General features: G+C 45.8%; 1 protein-coding gene and 2 long non-coding RNA genes across 5 annotated transcripts; 2 read left to right on the top strand and 1 right to left on the bottom strand.

Moving 5' to 3' along the window:
* The first annotated feature begins 6,455 nt into the window (after nt 1-6,455).
* On the top strand, nt 6,456-8,958 carry LOC127919794 (uncharacterized). 3 transcript variants are annotated; one of them, XR_008104052.1, is made up of 4 exons: nt 6,456-6,871; nt 6,966-7,905; nt 8,022-8,397; nt 8,824-8,958. It is a non-coding gene; the product is annotated as an uncharacterized LOC127919794 (long non-coding RNA). The 3 variants fall into 3 exon arrangements; XR_008104051.1 differs by having other exon boundaries at nt 6,456-7,106; nt 7,201-7,905; XR_008104050.1 differs by having other exon boundaries at nt 6,456-7,905.
* Nucleotides 8,959-9,310: 352 nt separating this feature from the next.
* On the top strand, nt 9,311-14,456 carry LOC127919791 (uncharacterized). Its single transcript, XM_052503585.1, has 5 exons — nt 9,311-9,592; nt 9,950-10,029; nt 10,128-10,475; nt 10,617-10,703; nt 13,387-14,456. Exons 1-5 carry the CDS (start codon nt 9,516-9,518, stop codon nt 13,491-13,493), a joined length of 699 nt encoding a protein of 232 aa, XP_052359545.1. The 5' UTR covers nt 9,311-9,515; the 3' UTR covers nt 13,494-14,456.
* On the bottom strand, nt 12,450-13,411 carry LOC127919792 (uncharacterized). The gene is made up of 2 exons (XR_008104045.1): nt 13,296-13,411; nt 12,450-13,207 (listed from the first exon to the last, which is right to left on the bottom strand). It is a non-coding gene; the product is annotated as an uncharacterized LOC127919792 (long non-coding RNA).
* Nucleotides 14,457-14,713: the final 257 nt, after the last annotated feature.

The raw sequence follows: 14,713 nt of genomic DNA, 5'->3' as shown, positions 1-14,713 counted from the left end.
AACACACAGGTGCTAAATCAAGGTGACTTGCAAAGATGAGGACCAAGAGCAAGAGAGGGAGTGCGGTGACTGTTATGTGTAAGGATGCCACCTGCTGGTATGGTGCTAAACTGGTAGGTTACATACCGGGTGCCACCTGCTGGTATGGTGCTAAACTGGTAGGTTACATACCGGGTGCCACCTGCTGGTATGGTGCTAAACTGGTAGGTTATATACTGGATGCCACCTGCTGGTATGGTGCTAAACTGGTAGGTTATATACTGGGTGCCACCTGCTGGTATGGTGCTAAACTGGTAGGTTACATACCGGGTGCCACCTGCTGGTATGGTGCTAAACTGGTAGGTTATATACCGGGTGCCACCTGCTGGTATGGTGCTAAACTGGTAGGTTACATACCGGGTGCCACCTGCTGGTATGGTGCTAAACTGGTAGGTTATATACTGGGTGCCACCTGCTGGTATGGTGCTAAACTGGTAGGTTACATACCGGGTGCCACCTGCTGGTATGGTGCTAAACTGGTAGGTTACATACCGGGTGCCACCTGCTGGTATGGTGCTAAACTGGTAGGTTACATACCGGGTGCCACCTGCTGGTATGGTGCTAAACTGGTAGGTTACATACCGGGTGCCACCTGCTGGTATGGTGCTAAACTGGTAGGTTACATACCGGGTGCCACCTGCTGGTATGGTGCTGAACTGGTAGGTTACATAACGGGTGCCACCTGCTGGTATGGTGCTAAACTGGTAGGTTATATACTGGGTGCCACCTGCTGGTATGGTGCTAAACTGGTAGGTTACATACCGGGTGCCACCTGCTGGTATGGTGCTAAACTGGTAGGTTACATACCGGGTGCCACCTGCTGGTATGGTGCTAAACTGGTAGGTTACATACCCAGGGTGCCAGCTGGTATGGTGCTAAACTGGTAGGTTACATACCGGGTGCCACCTGATGGTCAAGAGGATTTGGACACAGCCAAGGGTGGTCAGTGCCAAAGCCGAGGGTTGTCAATACCAAAGCAAAGGGTGGTCACTACCAAAGCCGAGGGTTGTCAATACCAAAGCAGAGGGTTGTCAGTACCAAAGCTGAGGGTTGTCACTACCAAAGCCAAAGGTGGTCACTACCAAAGCCGTGGGTTGTCAATACCAAAGCCGAGGGTTGTCAATACCAAAGCCGAGGGATGTCAGTACCAAAGCCGAGGGTTGTCAGTACCAAAGCCGAGGGTGGTCACTACCAAAGCCGAGGGTTGTCAATACCAAAGCCGAGGGATGTCAGTACCAAAGCCGAGGGTTGTCAGTACCAAAGCCGAGGGTGGTCACTACCAAAGCCGAGGGTTGTCAATACCAAAGCCGAGGGTTGTCAATACCAAAGCCGAGGGTGGTCACTACCAAAGGCCAAGGTTATTCAATACTCAGTACCAAGGGCTGTAAATTACCAAATGGCTCCCTATTCCCTACATACTACTTTTAACCAGAGCTTTAACTTTGTCTGTTTCATGCCTCACTCTGCCTCTCCTCTCCCACCAGCAGCAGTCCTGTTGTTTCTGATGGATGGAAACTGTGTATCTGTGTCTGTATTACCCCTCTGATAAGAAACCATCTAGCACATTGGGGGAGATGAAACAATGGTGCATCATTCATTTTCAATGAAGGGAAGCGAGATGGGCAGGGGACCTGAAAGGATGGTGAAGCTAGCGACATGAGGGTGAAGCTAGCGACATGAGGGTGAAGCTAGCGACATGATGGGGAAGCTAGCGACATGAGGGTGAAGCTAGCGACATGAGGGTGAAGCTAGCGACATGATGGTGAAGCTAGCGACATGATGGGGAAGCTAGCGACATGAGGGTGAAGCTAGCGACATGACGGTGAAGCTAGCGACATGACGGTGAAGCTAGCGACATGACGGTGAGGCTAGCGACATGATGGGGAAGCTAGCGACATGAGGGTAAAGCTAGCGACATGAGGGTGAAGCTAGCGACATGAGGGTGAAGCTAGCGACATGATGGTGAAGCTAGCGACATGAGGGTGAATCTAGCGACATGTGGGTGAAGCTAGCGACATGAGGGTGAAGCTAGCGACATGATGGGGAAGCTAGCGACATGAGGGTGAAGCTAGCGACATGATGGTGAAGCTAGCGACATGAGGGTGAAGCTAGCGACATGATGGTGAAGCTAGCGACATGAGGGTGAAGCTAGCGACATGAGGGTGAAGCTAGCGACATGATAATATAATAATATAATAATAATATATGCCATTTAGCAGACGCTTTTATCCAAAGCGACTTACAGTCATGTGTGCATACATTCTACGTATGGGTGGTCCCGGGGATTGAACCCACTACCCTGGCGTTACAAGCGCCATGCTCTACCAACTGAGCTACAGGTGAAGCTAGCGACATGATGGTGAAGCTAGCGACATGACGGTGAAGCTAGCGTGGCTAGTATAGTAGATCACTGTTGTGAGGCTGTAGTAATACACCAGACATTAGTTATCCTGTTAAATGTAACTACAGTCGTGGCCAAAAGTTTTGAGAATGACACAAATATTAATTTTCACAAAGTCTGCTGCCTCAGCTTGTACGATGGCAATTTGCATATACTCCAGAATGTTATGAAGAGTGATCAGATGAATTGCAATTTATTGCAAAGTCCCTTTTTGCCATGTAAATGGACCTAATCCCCCAAAAAACATTTCCACTGCATTTCAGCCCTGCCACAAAAGGACCAGCTGACATCATGTCAATGATTATCTCGTTAACACAGGTGTGAGTGTTGACGAGGCCATGGCTGGGGATCACTCTGTCATGCTGATTGAGTTCGAATAACAGACTGGAAGCTTCAAAAGGAGGGTGGTGCTTGGAATCATTGATCTTCCTCTGTCAAACATGGTTACCTGCAAGGAAACACGTGCCGTCATCATTGCTTTGCACAAAAAGGGCTTTACAGGCAAGGATATAGCTGCCAGTAAGATTGCACCTAAATCAAACATTTATCGGATCATCAAGAACTTCAAGGAGAGCGGTTCAATTGTTGTGAAGAATGCTTCAGGGCGCCCAAGAAAGTCCAGCAAGCACCAGAACCGTCTCCTAAAGTTGATTCAGCTGTGGGATCGGGGCACCACCAGTACAGAGCTCAGGAATGGCAGCAGGCAGGTGTGAGTGCATCTACACGCAACTGGGAAATCTCCAAATCCAAATTTTGAACGGTCATCCAACTCAGAATTCTAACTCAGATCTGAAGATCATTGACGTCATGATTTTACCTCGTATTTTCCCAGTTGTTTTGAACGCTGCATAAACCTCTCAAACCAGCGGAATCTAAAATGTGCTTTGTCAGTAGCTGTGACGTAGGGTTCAGCCCGGACTTGATGGACAGTCGGAAGAGCGAATGAAATGGTAGGAGGGACAACACAGCTTCAAGTTTTTACATTTTTTATTATTTAAAAAAAAAAGAGTATTAAACAATAAAATGCTAAACAAAAACAGAACAGACAAGAAGAAAATACAAATCCACATTATATCAATTCAAATACAGACATGTAGCGAATACTATTCTTAGACATTTTATTTTGTATACGTTTTAATGATTCTAAATAGTTTTCCAGATCAACATTTATGAAGAAACAGATCCGTTCCTTAATTTAAAAAAAATCTGAAAAATAGATCAAACTGGGTGTTTATATGTATGTAGCGTTGCACCGTTGTTTTCCCACCACAGAAATGATGACACTTCCTGAATGTGGTGTCATTGTAGGAAGAGGTTGTTTTCCCACCACAGAAATGATGACACTTCCTGAATGTGGTGTCATTGTAGGAAGAGGTTGTTTTTCCACCACAGAAATGATGACACTTCCTGAATGTGGTGTCATTGTAGGAAGGGGTTGTTTTCCCACCACAGAAATGATGACACTTCCTGAATGTGGTGTCATGGTAGGAAGAGGTTGTTTTCCCACCACAGAAATGATGACACTTCCTGAATGTGGTGTCATTGTAGGAAGGGGTTGTTTTCCCACCACAGAAATGATCACACTTCCTGGATGTGGTGTCATGGTAGGAAGAGGTTGTTTTCCCACCACAGAAATGATCACACTTCCTGGATGTGGTGTCATGGTAGGAAGAGGTTGTTTTCCCACCACAGAAATGATCACACTTCCTGGATGTGGTGTCATGGTAGGAAGAGGTTGTTTTCCCACCACAGAAATGATCACACTTCCTGGATGTGGTGTCATGGTAGGAAGAGGTTGTTTTCCCACCACAGAAATGATCACACTTCCTGGATGTGGTGTCATGGTAGGAAGAGGTTGTTTTCCCACCACAGAAATGATCACACTTCCTGGATGTGGTGTCATGGTAGGAAGAGGTTGTTTTCCCACCACAGAAATGATCACACTTCCTGGATGTGGTGTCATGGTAGGAAGAGGTTGTTTTCCCACCACAGAAATGATCACACTTCCTGGATGTGGTGTCATGGTAGGAAGAGGTTGTTTTCCCACCACAGAAATGATCACACTTCCTGGATGTGGTGTCATGGTAGGAAGAGGTTGTTTTCCCACCACAGAAATGATCACACTTCCTGGATGTGGTGTCATGGTAGGAAGAGGTTGTTTTCCCACCACAGAAATGATCACACTTCCTGGATGTGGTGTCATGGTAGGAAGGGGTTGTTTTCTTAAATGGAGAATAATAACAAACTGACAGCGTGGAAAGTGATATCAGGGACACGGAAAATCTGAAAATAATAATAAATACAATAATCATGAAAATAAAACGTCATTGACGAGAGAAAATTGTACTAGAAATATAAAATGATGAAGAGAGACTTTAAATATGTTATTATTTTCAGGCGTATATTTCTCGTGGAAGTCGATGAACAACCAATGCTAGAAAACTCCTACATCCACAAAAACATGTTTTTTTAAATCTAAATGCATAAAATTTCCCTTTCAAGTTTGTTTTAAAGGTAATAGACACCTGACCTTGTATTTAAAGCATTTTGAAATCCACATTTTATACGAAATAAAACGTGACATTTCATGGGTACAGAAAAAACACCGCATCTCAGCATTGACGTGACGAGCTGTTTAGCTGTTAAGAGCGTTGGCCCAACAACGGAGAGGTGGCTGGTTCGAATTCCTGAGTCGGCAAGGTGAAACAAATCTACTGTTCTATCCTTGAACAAGGCATTTTGTCCAACAGCACCTGCTCCCCAGGCACTGATGATGCTAGAATTTCACTACACCAGCTACAACTGGCGTTGTTAGCATCCCATTCGTTTGATATATGGATTGATTTTAAGACCCGTTCAGCCAGTATGCAGTAAGCAGACACTGGCTCGGGAGCTCATTTTCGTGCACATTTCGGTTTTTCATAAATACTGATTCTACAACCACAAAACACCTTAGCTGGATGTAGAATTAGGTAGAGAAGACTTGCTCATTTAACTAAAAAAAAATCAATATTGGCTACAGGTTTATTATAGCTTTTGGTAAGATTAACTATTTTCAGGATGAAAGGGGATTCAACCTAAACACACTAATATAGCCCCCTAACCTAAACACACTAATATAGCCTACTGTCATGTCCTTACTTGGCACCAGAACTCCTCCCCGACTCCTCCCTCCATCCTCCCCCCGTCACCCTCTCACTGCCCCGAGAGAAGGAGAGTGATAGAACACTGTGTGAGAGAGAGAGAGCGGAGAGAGAGAGAGACAGAGAGAGAGAGGGCAGAGAGAGAGAGGGCAGAGAGGAAGAGAAAGTGAGGAAGAGAGAGAGGAAGAGAGAGTGAGGAAGAGAGAGAGGAAGAGAGAGAGGAAGAGAGGGCAGAGAGAGAGAGAGAGAAAGAGAGGGCAGAGAGAGAGAGAGAGAGGAAGAGAGGGCAGAGAGAGAGAGAGAGAGAGAGGGCAGTGAGAGAGAGTGAGAGAACACTGTGTGAGAGAGGAAGAGGGAGAGAGAAGAAAAGAGAGTGAGAGAGAGGGCAGAGAGAGAGACAGAGAAAGAGAGGGCAGAGAGAGAGAGGGGCAGAGAGAGAGACAGAGAGAGAGAGGGCAGAGAGAGAGAGAGAGGGAGAGAGAGAGAGAGAGAGAGAGAGAGAGAGAGAGAGAGAGAGAGAGAGAGAGAGAGAGAGAGAGAGAGAGAGAGAGAGAGAGAGAGAGAGAGAGAGAGAGAGAGAGAGAGAGAGAGAGAGAGAGAGAGAGAGAGAGAGAGAGAGAGAGAGAGAGAGAGAGAGAGAGAGAGAGAGAGAGAGAGAGAGAGAGAGAGAGAGAGAGAGAGAGAGAGAGAGAGAGAGAGAGAGAGAGAGAGAGAGAGAGAGAAAGAGAGAGAGAGAGAGACAGAGAGAGAGAAGAGAGAGAGAGAGAGACAGAGAGAGAGGAAGAGAGAGAGGAAGAGAGAGAGGAAGAGAGAGAGAGAGAGAGAGAGAGAGAGAGAGAGAGAGAGAGAGAGGGAGAGAGAGAGAGAGAGAGAGAGAGAGAGAGAGAGAGAGAGAGAGACAGAGAGAGGAAGAGAGAGAGAGTGAGAGAAAGAGAGTGATAGAACACTGTGTGAGAGAGGAAGAGAGAGAGACAGAGAGAGAGTGTGTGAGAGAGAGAGAAAGAGAGAGTGTGTGTGAGAGAGAGAGAAAGAGAGTGTGTGTGAGAGAGATAAGAGGAGGAGGAAGGGTCGGTTAGGGTTTTCCAGTAAATAGTACTTTCACGTTCAACGGTCACTGGAGAAGAAACCACGTATGCCGCTCGCCTAACAGAATACAGTGTCCTTCACTGAGGGACGCTCAGGGATTATTACGGGGAATGGAGATTGTAAAACTTGTTTCATTATTGTCTCTGTATTGTGACTTCACCGGTAAGTTAGACTTCTGGTCTAGTACATTATTGTGATACAGGTGCTTGGTAAGTTAGACTTCTGGTCTAGTACAATGTTGTGATACAGGTGCTTGGTAAGTTAGACTTCTGGTCTAGTACATTATTGTGATACAGGTGCTTGGTAAGTTAGACTTCTGGTCTAGTACAACGTTGTGATACAGGTGCTTGGTAAGTTAGACTTCTGGTCTAGTACAACGTTGTGATACAGGTGCTTGGTAAGTTAGACTTCTGGTCTAGTACAATGTTGTGATACAGGTGCTTGGTAAGTTAGACTTCTGGTCTAGTACAATGTTGTGATACAGGTGCTTGGTAAATTAGACTTCTGGTCTAGTACAATGTTGTGATACAGGTGCTTGGTAAGTTAGACTTCTGGTCTAGTACAACGTTGTGATACAGGTGCTTGGTAAGTTAGACTTCTGGTCTAGTACAACGTTGTGATACAGGTGCTTGGTAAGTTAGACTTCTGGTCTAGTACAATGTTGTGATACAGGTGCTTGGTAAGTTAGACTTCTGGTCTAGTACAACGTTGTGATACAGGTGCTTGGTAAGTTAGACTTCTGGTCTAGTACAACGTTGTGATACAGGTGCTTGGTAAGTTAGACTTCTGTTCTAGTACAACGTTGTGATACAGGTGCTTGGTAAGTTAGACTTCTGGTCTAGTACAACGTTGTGATACAGGTGCTTGGTAAGTTAGACTTCTGTTCTAGTACAACGTTGTGATACAGGTGCTTGGTAAGTTAGACTTCTGGTCTAGTACAACGTTGTGATTCAGGTGCTTGGTAAGTTAGACTTCTGGTCTAGTACAACGTTGTGATACAGGTGCTTGGTAAGTTAGACTTCTGTTCTAGTACAACGTTGTGATACAGGTGCTTGGTAAGTTAGACTTCTGGTCTAGTACAACGTTGTGATACAGGTGCTTGGTAAGTTAGACTTCTGGTCTAGTACAACGTTGTGATACAGGTGCTTGGTAAGTTAGACTTCTGGTCTAGTACAACGTTGTGATTCAGGTGCTTGGTAAGTTAGACTTCTGGTCTAGTACAACGTTGTGATACAGGTGCTTGGTAAGTTAGACTTCTGTGCTTGGTAAGTTAGACTTCTGTTCTAGTACAACGTTGTGATACAGGTGCTTGGTAAGTTAGACTTCTGGTCTAGTACAACGTTGTGATACAGGTGCTTGGTAAGTTAGACTTCTGTTCTAGTACAACGTTGTGATACAGGTGCTTGGTAAGTTAGACTTCTGGTCTAGTACAACGTTGTGATACAGGTGCTTGGTAAGTTAGACTTCTGGTCTAGTACAATGTTGTGATACAGGTGCTTGGTAAGTTAGACTTCTGGTCTAGTACAACGTTGTGATACAGGTGCTTGGTAAGTTAGACTTCTGGTCTAGTACAACGTTGTGATACAGGTGCTTGGTAAGTTAGACTTCTGGTCTAGTACAACGTTGTGATACAGGTGCTTGGTAAGTTAGACTTCTGGTCTAGTACAACGTTGTGATACAGGTGCTTGGTAAGTTAGACTTCTGGTCTAGTACAACGTTGTGATACAGGTGCTTGGTAAGTTAGACTTCTGGTCTAGATACAGGTGCTTGGTAAGTTAGACTTCTGGTCTAGTACAACGTTGTGATACAGGTGCTTGGTAAGTTAGACTTCTGGTCTAGTACAACGTTGTGATACAGGTGCTTGGTAAGTTAGACTTCTGGTCTAGTACAACGTTGTGATACAGGTGCTTGGTAAGTTAGACTTCTGTTCTAGTACAACGTTGTGATACAGGTGCTTGGTAAGTTAGACTTCTGGTCTAGTACAACGTTGTGATACAGGTGCTTGGTAAGTTAGACTTCTGTTCTAGTACAACGTTGTGATACAGGTGCTTGGTAAGTTAGAGTTAGTACAACGTTTCAGGTGGTCTAGTACAACGTTGTGATTCAGGTGCTTGGTAAGTTAGACTTCTGGTCTAGTACACCGTTGTGATACAGGTGCTTGGTAAGTTAGACTTCTGTTCTAGTACAACGTTGTGATACAGGTGCTTGGTAAGTTAGACTTCTGGTCTAGTACAACGTTGTGATACAGGTGCTTGGTAAGTTAGACTTCTGGTCTAGTACAACGTTGTGATACAGGTGCTTGGTAAGTTAGACTTCTGGTCTAGTACAATGTTGTGATACAGGTGCTTGGTAAGTTAGACTTCTGATCTAGTACAACGTTGTGATACAGGTGCTTGGTAAGTTAGACTTCTGTTCTAGTACAACGTTGTGATACAGGTGCTTGGTAAGTTACATTCTACTGAGGTAACATATGGAATTGTTTTAAGATGGTCGGACCATTGATCATTTAGCTATTTGATTTTAGGATTATTGTAAGTACCCCCCCAAAAAAAAAATATATATATATTTAAAAGGAAATACACATATATAACCCCTTTTTTTGGGGGGTGACTTCTGGTTTATGGAGTGTAACATGTAGTTGATTAACAGACAGATAGATACAAACATGAGACAATAATATCATCCTGTTTGGTTTGAACAATAAAATCAACAATAACAGAACAATAAAGTTTTCACTTGACCTTGGTCTTCCAGATGCTGAGTGCCTGGTGGTCAGTCCTGCCAGGCTGGTGGTGAAGCATGGAGACCCAGCCTCCTCTAACTGCAGCTCTGATACCCCTGTAGAGATGGGCTGGGAAGCCACCCAGGGAGGAGTTGGTCTAACAGACAAGGAGGTGAAGATCCTACGCTGGAGGGTGGACAGGTGAGAGAGGCAGACAGCTGAGGGTGGACAGGTGAGAGAGGCAGACAGCTGAGGGTGGACAGGTGAGAGAGGCAGACAGCTGAGGGTGGACAGGTGAGAGAGGCAGACAGCTGAGGGTGGACAGGTGAGAGAGGCAGACAGCTGAGGGTGGACAGGTGAGAGAGGCAGACAGCTGAGGGTGGACAGGTGAGAGAGGCAGACAGCTGAGGGTGGACAGGTGAGAGAGGCAGACACAGTAGAGATTTTTAAAAACCTTTTTCGCCTTTAAAGTGGCAAACAGTAGCAGCTTTAAATCAAGTTGGTTATTGTTTCAACTAAGGATTGCTGCTTTAAATAAAATGTGATTTGATTTGACAGTGTGACTGAATGGTATAGCACACCTACATGCTACACAGAAGGAGGCCAGTGTCAGAAACAGCTGAACATCACAGTTTATAGTGAGTGACATCTCTCTATTATCTTCTCTGGTGTTTCTGAATGTATTCTTACTATGGCTCTGCACTGTTAATCACTGTGTGTTTCCATTCCTCCACAGAGCTTCCAGACCGTGTCTCCATCAGCTACAGGAAGTACCCTGATCCGATGGTTGAGGGGGATCAGTACCTGCTACAGTGTCTTGTCCAGAACATCGCTCCTATTGGGAGACTCAGGGTGACCTTCTACAAAGTCAGTGCCACTGGTGAACAGACAGAATTAGACACACAACAGAAATCCAAGGACAACATCAACACACCACAGAATGGGACCTTCACCCTGGACTTCACCCCTGGTAGAGATGATGACGGGGCCCAGTTGTTGTGTTCAGCCATGTTGGATCTGGGACCAGAGGGACCCCAACCTCCTCCTGTAATGGACTCAAACCGCCTCAACATCAACGTGCACTGTGAGTCCTTCTGGTTCTCTGTCTTCACACATTTAGTACAACAGTTAGTTAGACACCAGACGAGTCATGACGTTGACAGATGTTGTTTTCACTTCATTTTCTCTCATGAATCAACTTCTCTCTCCCTCCCTTCCCTTCTAGACAAGCCTCAGATCACTAGGAGTCCTGGATGTTTCTCCATGAGCATCACGGAGGGCGGCACCATATCACTGGCCTGTAGTGTAAATGGTAATCCTGCCCCATCGTACGATTGCATGATTGGTTGGTTGCATTCAGAAAATGTTCAGACCCCTTGACTTTTTCCACATTTTGTCACATTACAGCCTTATTCTAAAATGTATTAAATTGTTTTTTTCCCCCCTCACCGATCTACACACAGCACCCCATAATGACATCACAATACCCCGTAATGACATCACAGCACCCCATAATGACATCACAATACCCCGTAATAACATCACAGCACCCCATAATGACATCACAATACCCCGTAATGACATCACAGCACCCCATAATGACATCACAATACCCCATAATGACATCACAATACCCCGTAATGACATCACAGCACCCCATAATGACATCACAATACCCCGTAATGACATCACAGCACCCCATAATGACAAAGCAAAAACTGGTTTTTAGATTTTTTTTTGCAAATGTATAAAAAATAATGATTGGGAGTCCCATTGGGTCAGCGTTGTCTGGGTTTTGCAGGGTTAGGTCGTCATTGTAAATAAGAATTTGCTGTTAACTGACTTGCCTGGTTAAATAAAGGTTATATTAAAAATGCAGATCCTATCAAGCTCTCTCAGGTTGGATGGGGAGTGTCGCCAGCTATTGTTCGGTCTCTCCAGGACCTCTCTGTACTTTTCTCCATTCATCTTTCCCTCTATCCTGACTAGTCTCCCAGTCCATGCTGCTGAAAAACATCCCCATAGCATGATGTTGCTGCCACCACCATGCTTCACCGCAGGGAAGGCCAGTAGTTAGAGTGTTGGGACAGTAACCGAAAGTTTGCTATGTCAAATCCCCGAGCTGACAAAGTAAAACATCTGTCGTTCTGCCCCTGAACAAGGCAGTTAACCCACTGTTTCTAGGACCTCATTGTAAATAAGAATTTGTTCTTAAATGACTAGTTATATAAAAAAAAGTGATGCTGCCAGGTTTCCTCCAGACTTCGCGCCACCACCATGCTTCACCATGGGGATGGTGATGTGACGCTTGGCATTCAGGTCAAAGGGTTCAATCTTGGTTTCATCAGACCAGAGAATCTTGTTTCACATTGGTCTGAGAGTCTTTAGGTGTCTTCTGGCAAACTCCAAGCGGGCTGTCATGTGACTTCTACTGAGGAGTGGCTTCCGTCTGGCCACTCTACCATAAAGGCCTGATTGGTAGAGTGCTGCAGAGATGGTTGTCCTTCTGGAAGGTTCTCCCATCTCCACAGAGGAACTCTGGAGCGTTTTCAGAGTGATCATCGGGTTCTTGGTCACCTCCTAGACCAAGGCCCTTCTCCCCTGATTGCTCTGTTTGGCCGGGCTACCAGCTCTAGGAAGAGTCTTGGTGGTTCCAAATTCTTCCATTTAGGAATGATGAAGGCCACTGTGTTCTTGGGGACCTTTAATGCTACAGATATTGTTTGGTACCCTTCCCTACATCTGTGCATCGACACAATCGTGTCTCGGAGCTCTATGGACAATTCCTTTGACCTCATGGCTTGGTTTTTGCTCCGACATGCACTGTCAACTGTGGAACCTTATATAGACAGGTGTGTGCCTTTCCAAATCATGTCCAATCAATTGAATTTACCAGAGGTGGACTCCAAATCGAGTTGCAGAAACGTCTGAAGGTTGATCAGTGGAAACAGGATGCACCTGAGCTCAATTTTGAGTCTCATAGCAAAATGTTCAAATACTTATGTAAATAAGGTGGCTGTTTTTATTTTTTTTGCTTTGTCATTATGGGGTATTGTGATGTCATTATGGGGTATTGTGATGTCATTATGGGGTATTGTGATGTCATTATGGGGTATTGTGATGTCATTATGGGGTATTGTGATGTCATTATGGGGTATTGTGATGTCATTATGGGGTATTGTGTGCAGATTGAATCCATTTTAGAATAAGGCTGTAACGTAACAACATGTCGGAAAAGTCAAGGGATCTGAATACTTTCTAAATTCACTGCATCTCCCTTCCTCTCCTCCCCTCTGCCCCATCTGGCCCATCTGCCTCTCCCTCTCCTCTCTCCCTCACTTCCTCTCCTCCTCCCCTCTGCCCTCTGCCCCATCTGCCTCTCCTCCCTTCCTCTCCTCCTCCCCTCTGCCCTCCGCCCCATCTGCCTCTCCTCTCTCCCTCACCTACTCCCCTCTGTCCCTCTCTCCCATCTGCCTCTCCTCCCCTCTGCCCCATCTGCCTCTCCCTCTCCTCTCTCCCTCACCTACTCCCCTCTGCCTCTCCTCCCCCTCTGCCCCATCTGCCTCTCCCTCTCCTCTCTTCCTCACCTCCTCCCCTCTGCCCTCTGCCCCATCTGCCTCTCCTCTCTCCCTCACCTACTCCCCTCTGCCCCTCTCTCCCATCTGCCTCTCCTCCCCTCTGCCCCATCTGCCTCCCCTCTGCCCCTCTCTCCCATCTGCCTCTCCTCCCCTCTGCCCCATCTGCCTCTCCCTCTCCTCTCTTCCTCACCTCCTCCCCTCTGCCCTCTGTCCCATCTGCCTCTCCTCTCTTCCTCACCTCCTCCCCTCTGCCCCATCTGCCTCTGCCTCTCCTCTCTTCCTCACCTCCTCCCCTCTGCCCCATCTGCCTCTCCTCTCTCCCTCACCTACTCCCCTCTGCCCCTCTCTCCCCTCTCCTCCTCCCCTCTGCCCCATCTGCCTCTCCCTCTCTTCTCCCTCTACTCTCCTGCCCTACAGTGGACTACCTGCCCATCATTGCAGGGCTGGCTTCGATGGTGATCCTCTTGGCGATCTCTTGTTTCATCTACTCATCTTACTATAAACACAGGCGCATGAGCCATTAACAGCTGAAAATCATGTTGCCACGACGACACAAGAACAAACACGTGGTGCAACACAACGGAATGGACCAGTCCTTTATGTAGAGGAGGGGTTGGGGTCAGAGCATGTGAGCAGAGGTTGGAAATCCTGATGAGTGGGTGTGGCTCTCCACGTCCTTTCCTACCGCTCCCTCACAGAATGGAAGCAAGTCCCCGTAGCAATGTTCCAACATCTAGTGGAAAGCCCTCCCAGAAGACTGGAGGCTGTTATAGCAGCAATGTTCCATCATCTAGTGGAAAGCCTTCCCAGAAGACTGGAGGCTGTTATAGCAGCAATGTTCCAACATCTAGTGGAAAGCCTTCCCAGAAGACTGGAGGCTGTTATAGCAGCAATGTTCCAACATCTAGTGGAAAGCCTTCGCAGAAGACTGGAGGCTGTTATAGCAGCAATGTTCCAACATCTAGTGGAAAGCCTTCCCAGAAGACTGGAGGCTGTTATAGCAGCAATGTTCCAACATCTAGTGGAAAGCCTTCGCAGAAGACTGGAGGCTGTTATAGCAGCAATGTTCCAACATCTAGAGGAAAGCCTTCCCAGAAGACTGGAGGCTGTTATAGCAGCAATGTTCCAACATCTAGTGGAAAGCCTTCGCAGAAGACTGGAGGCTGTTATAGCAGCAAAGTGGGGACCAACTCCATATTAATGCCCATGATTTTGGAATGAGATGTTCGTGTCCATATACTTTTGGTCATGTAGTGTTTCTGGTTACACTTGCAGACTGGCGCAAAATTAAATACTACACTTCTCAATTGCAGATCATGTTAATTTCAGTATTTATTAACTTGCATCGTCTAATTCACTCAGTGATCATAAAGTACCAAATAACAGGATGTGTGCAAAGAAAGCACTATTATATCTGTATGCACATGTGTGTAGATTAATGCATTTCTTTTGTATATATTTTCCCAATAAAGAACCATTTTGAAGTACTCAGAAGGTGTAACTTGATGTAATTTCAACAACAACAACAACAATCAGCTTTTTGCTCCGTGTGCGCCCTCCTGTGGCTGACGCTATAGGTTACATGTGTGATTATAAACAGAATGTACCTTAACGTTTTGCTCTAGAAATAAATAAACATTCCACAGAGATTAAAATGAACTAGGTCTAAAAATATAAATGTTTTACTTTCACAGTGAATTATTAGCTCAGGGCCCTCTGCTTCTCGAAGACTCCAAACCCATCT

This window comes from Oncorhynchus keta, unplaced genomic scaffold, assembly GCF_023373465.1.
Source record: "Oncorhynchus keta strain PuntledgeMale-10-30-2019 unplaced genomic scaffold, Oket_V2 Un_contig_17534_pilon_pilon, whole genome shotgun sequence".
Taxonomy (NCBI): domain Eukaryota; kingdom Metazoa; phylum Chordata; class Actinopteri; order Salmoniformes; family Salmonidae; genus Oncorhynchus; species Oncorhynchus keta.
This window is presented reverse-complemented; position numbering and strand designations above follow the sequence as displayed.

What these genes read in the sequence shown, in the direction of transcription:
- LOC127919791 (XM_052503585.1), top strand. Translation starts at nt 9,516, where the DNA reads ATGGGCTGGGAAGCCACCCAGGGAGGAGTTGGTCTAACAGACAAGGAG. An exon ending in CTACGCTGGAGGGTGGACAG is followed by an intron (nt 9,593 to 9,949) that starts GTGAGAGAGGCA and finishes TTGATTTGACAG; the next exon opens with TGTGACTGAATGGTATAGCA. An exon ending in CCTCAACATCAACGTGCACT is followed by an intron (nt 10,476 to 10,616) that starts GTGAGTCCTTCT and finishes CTTCCCTTCTAG; the next exon opens with ACAAGCCTCAGATCACTAGG.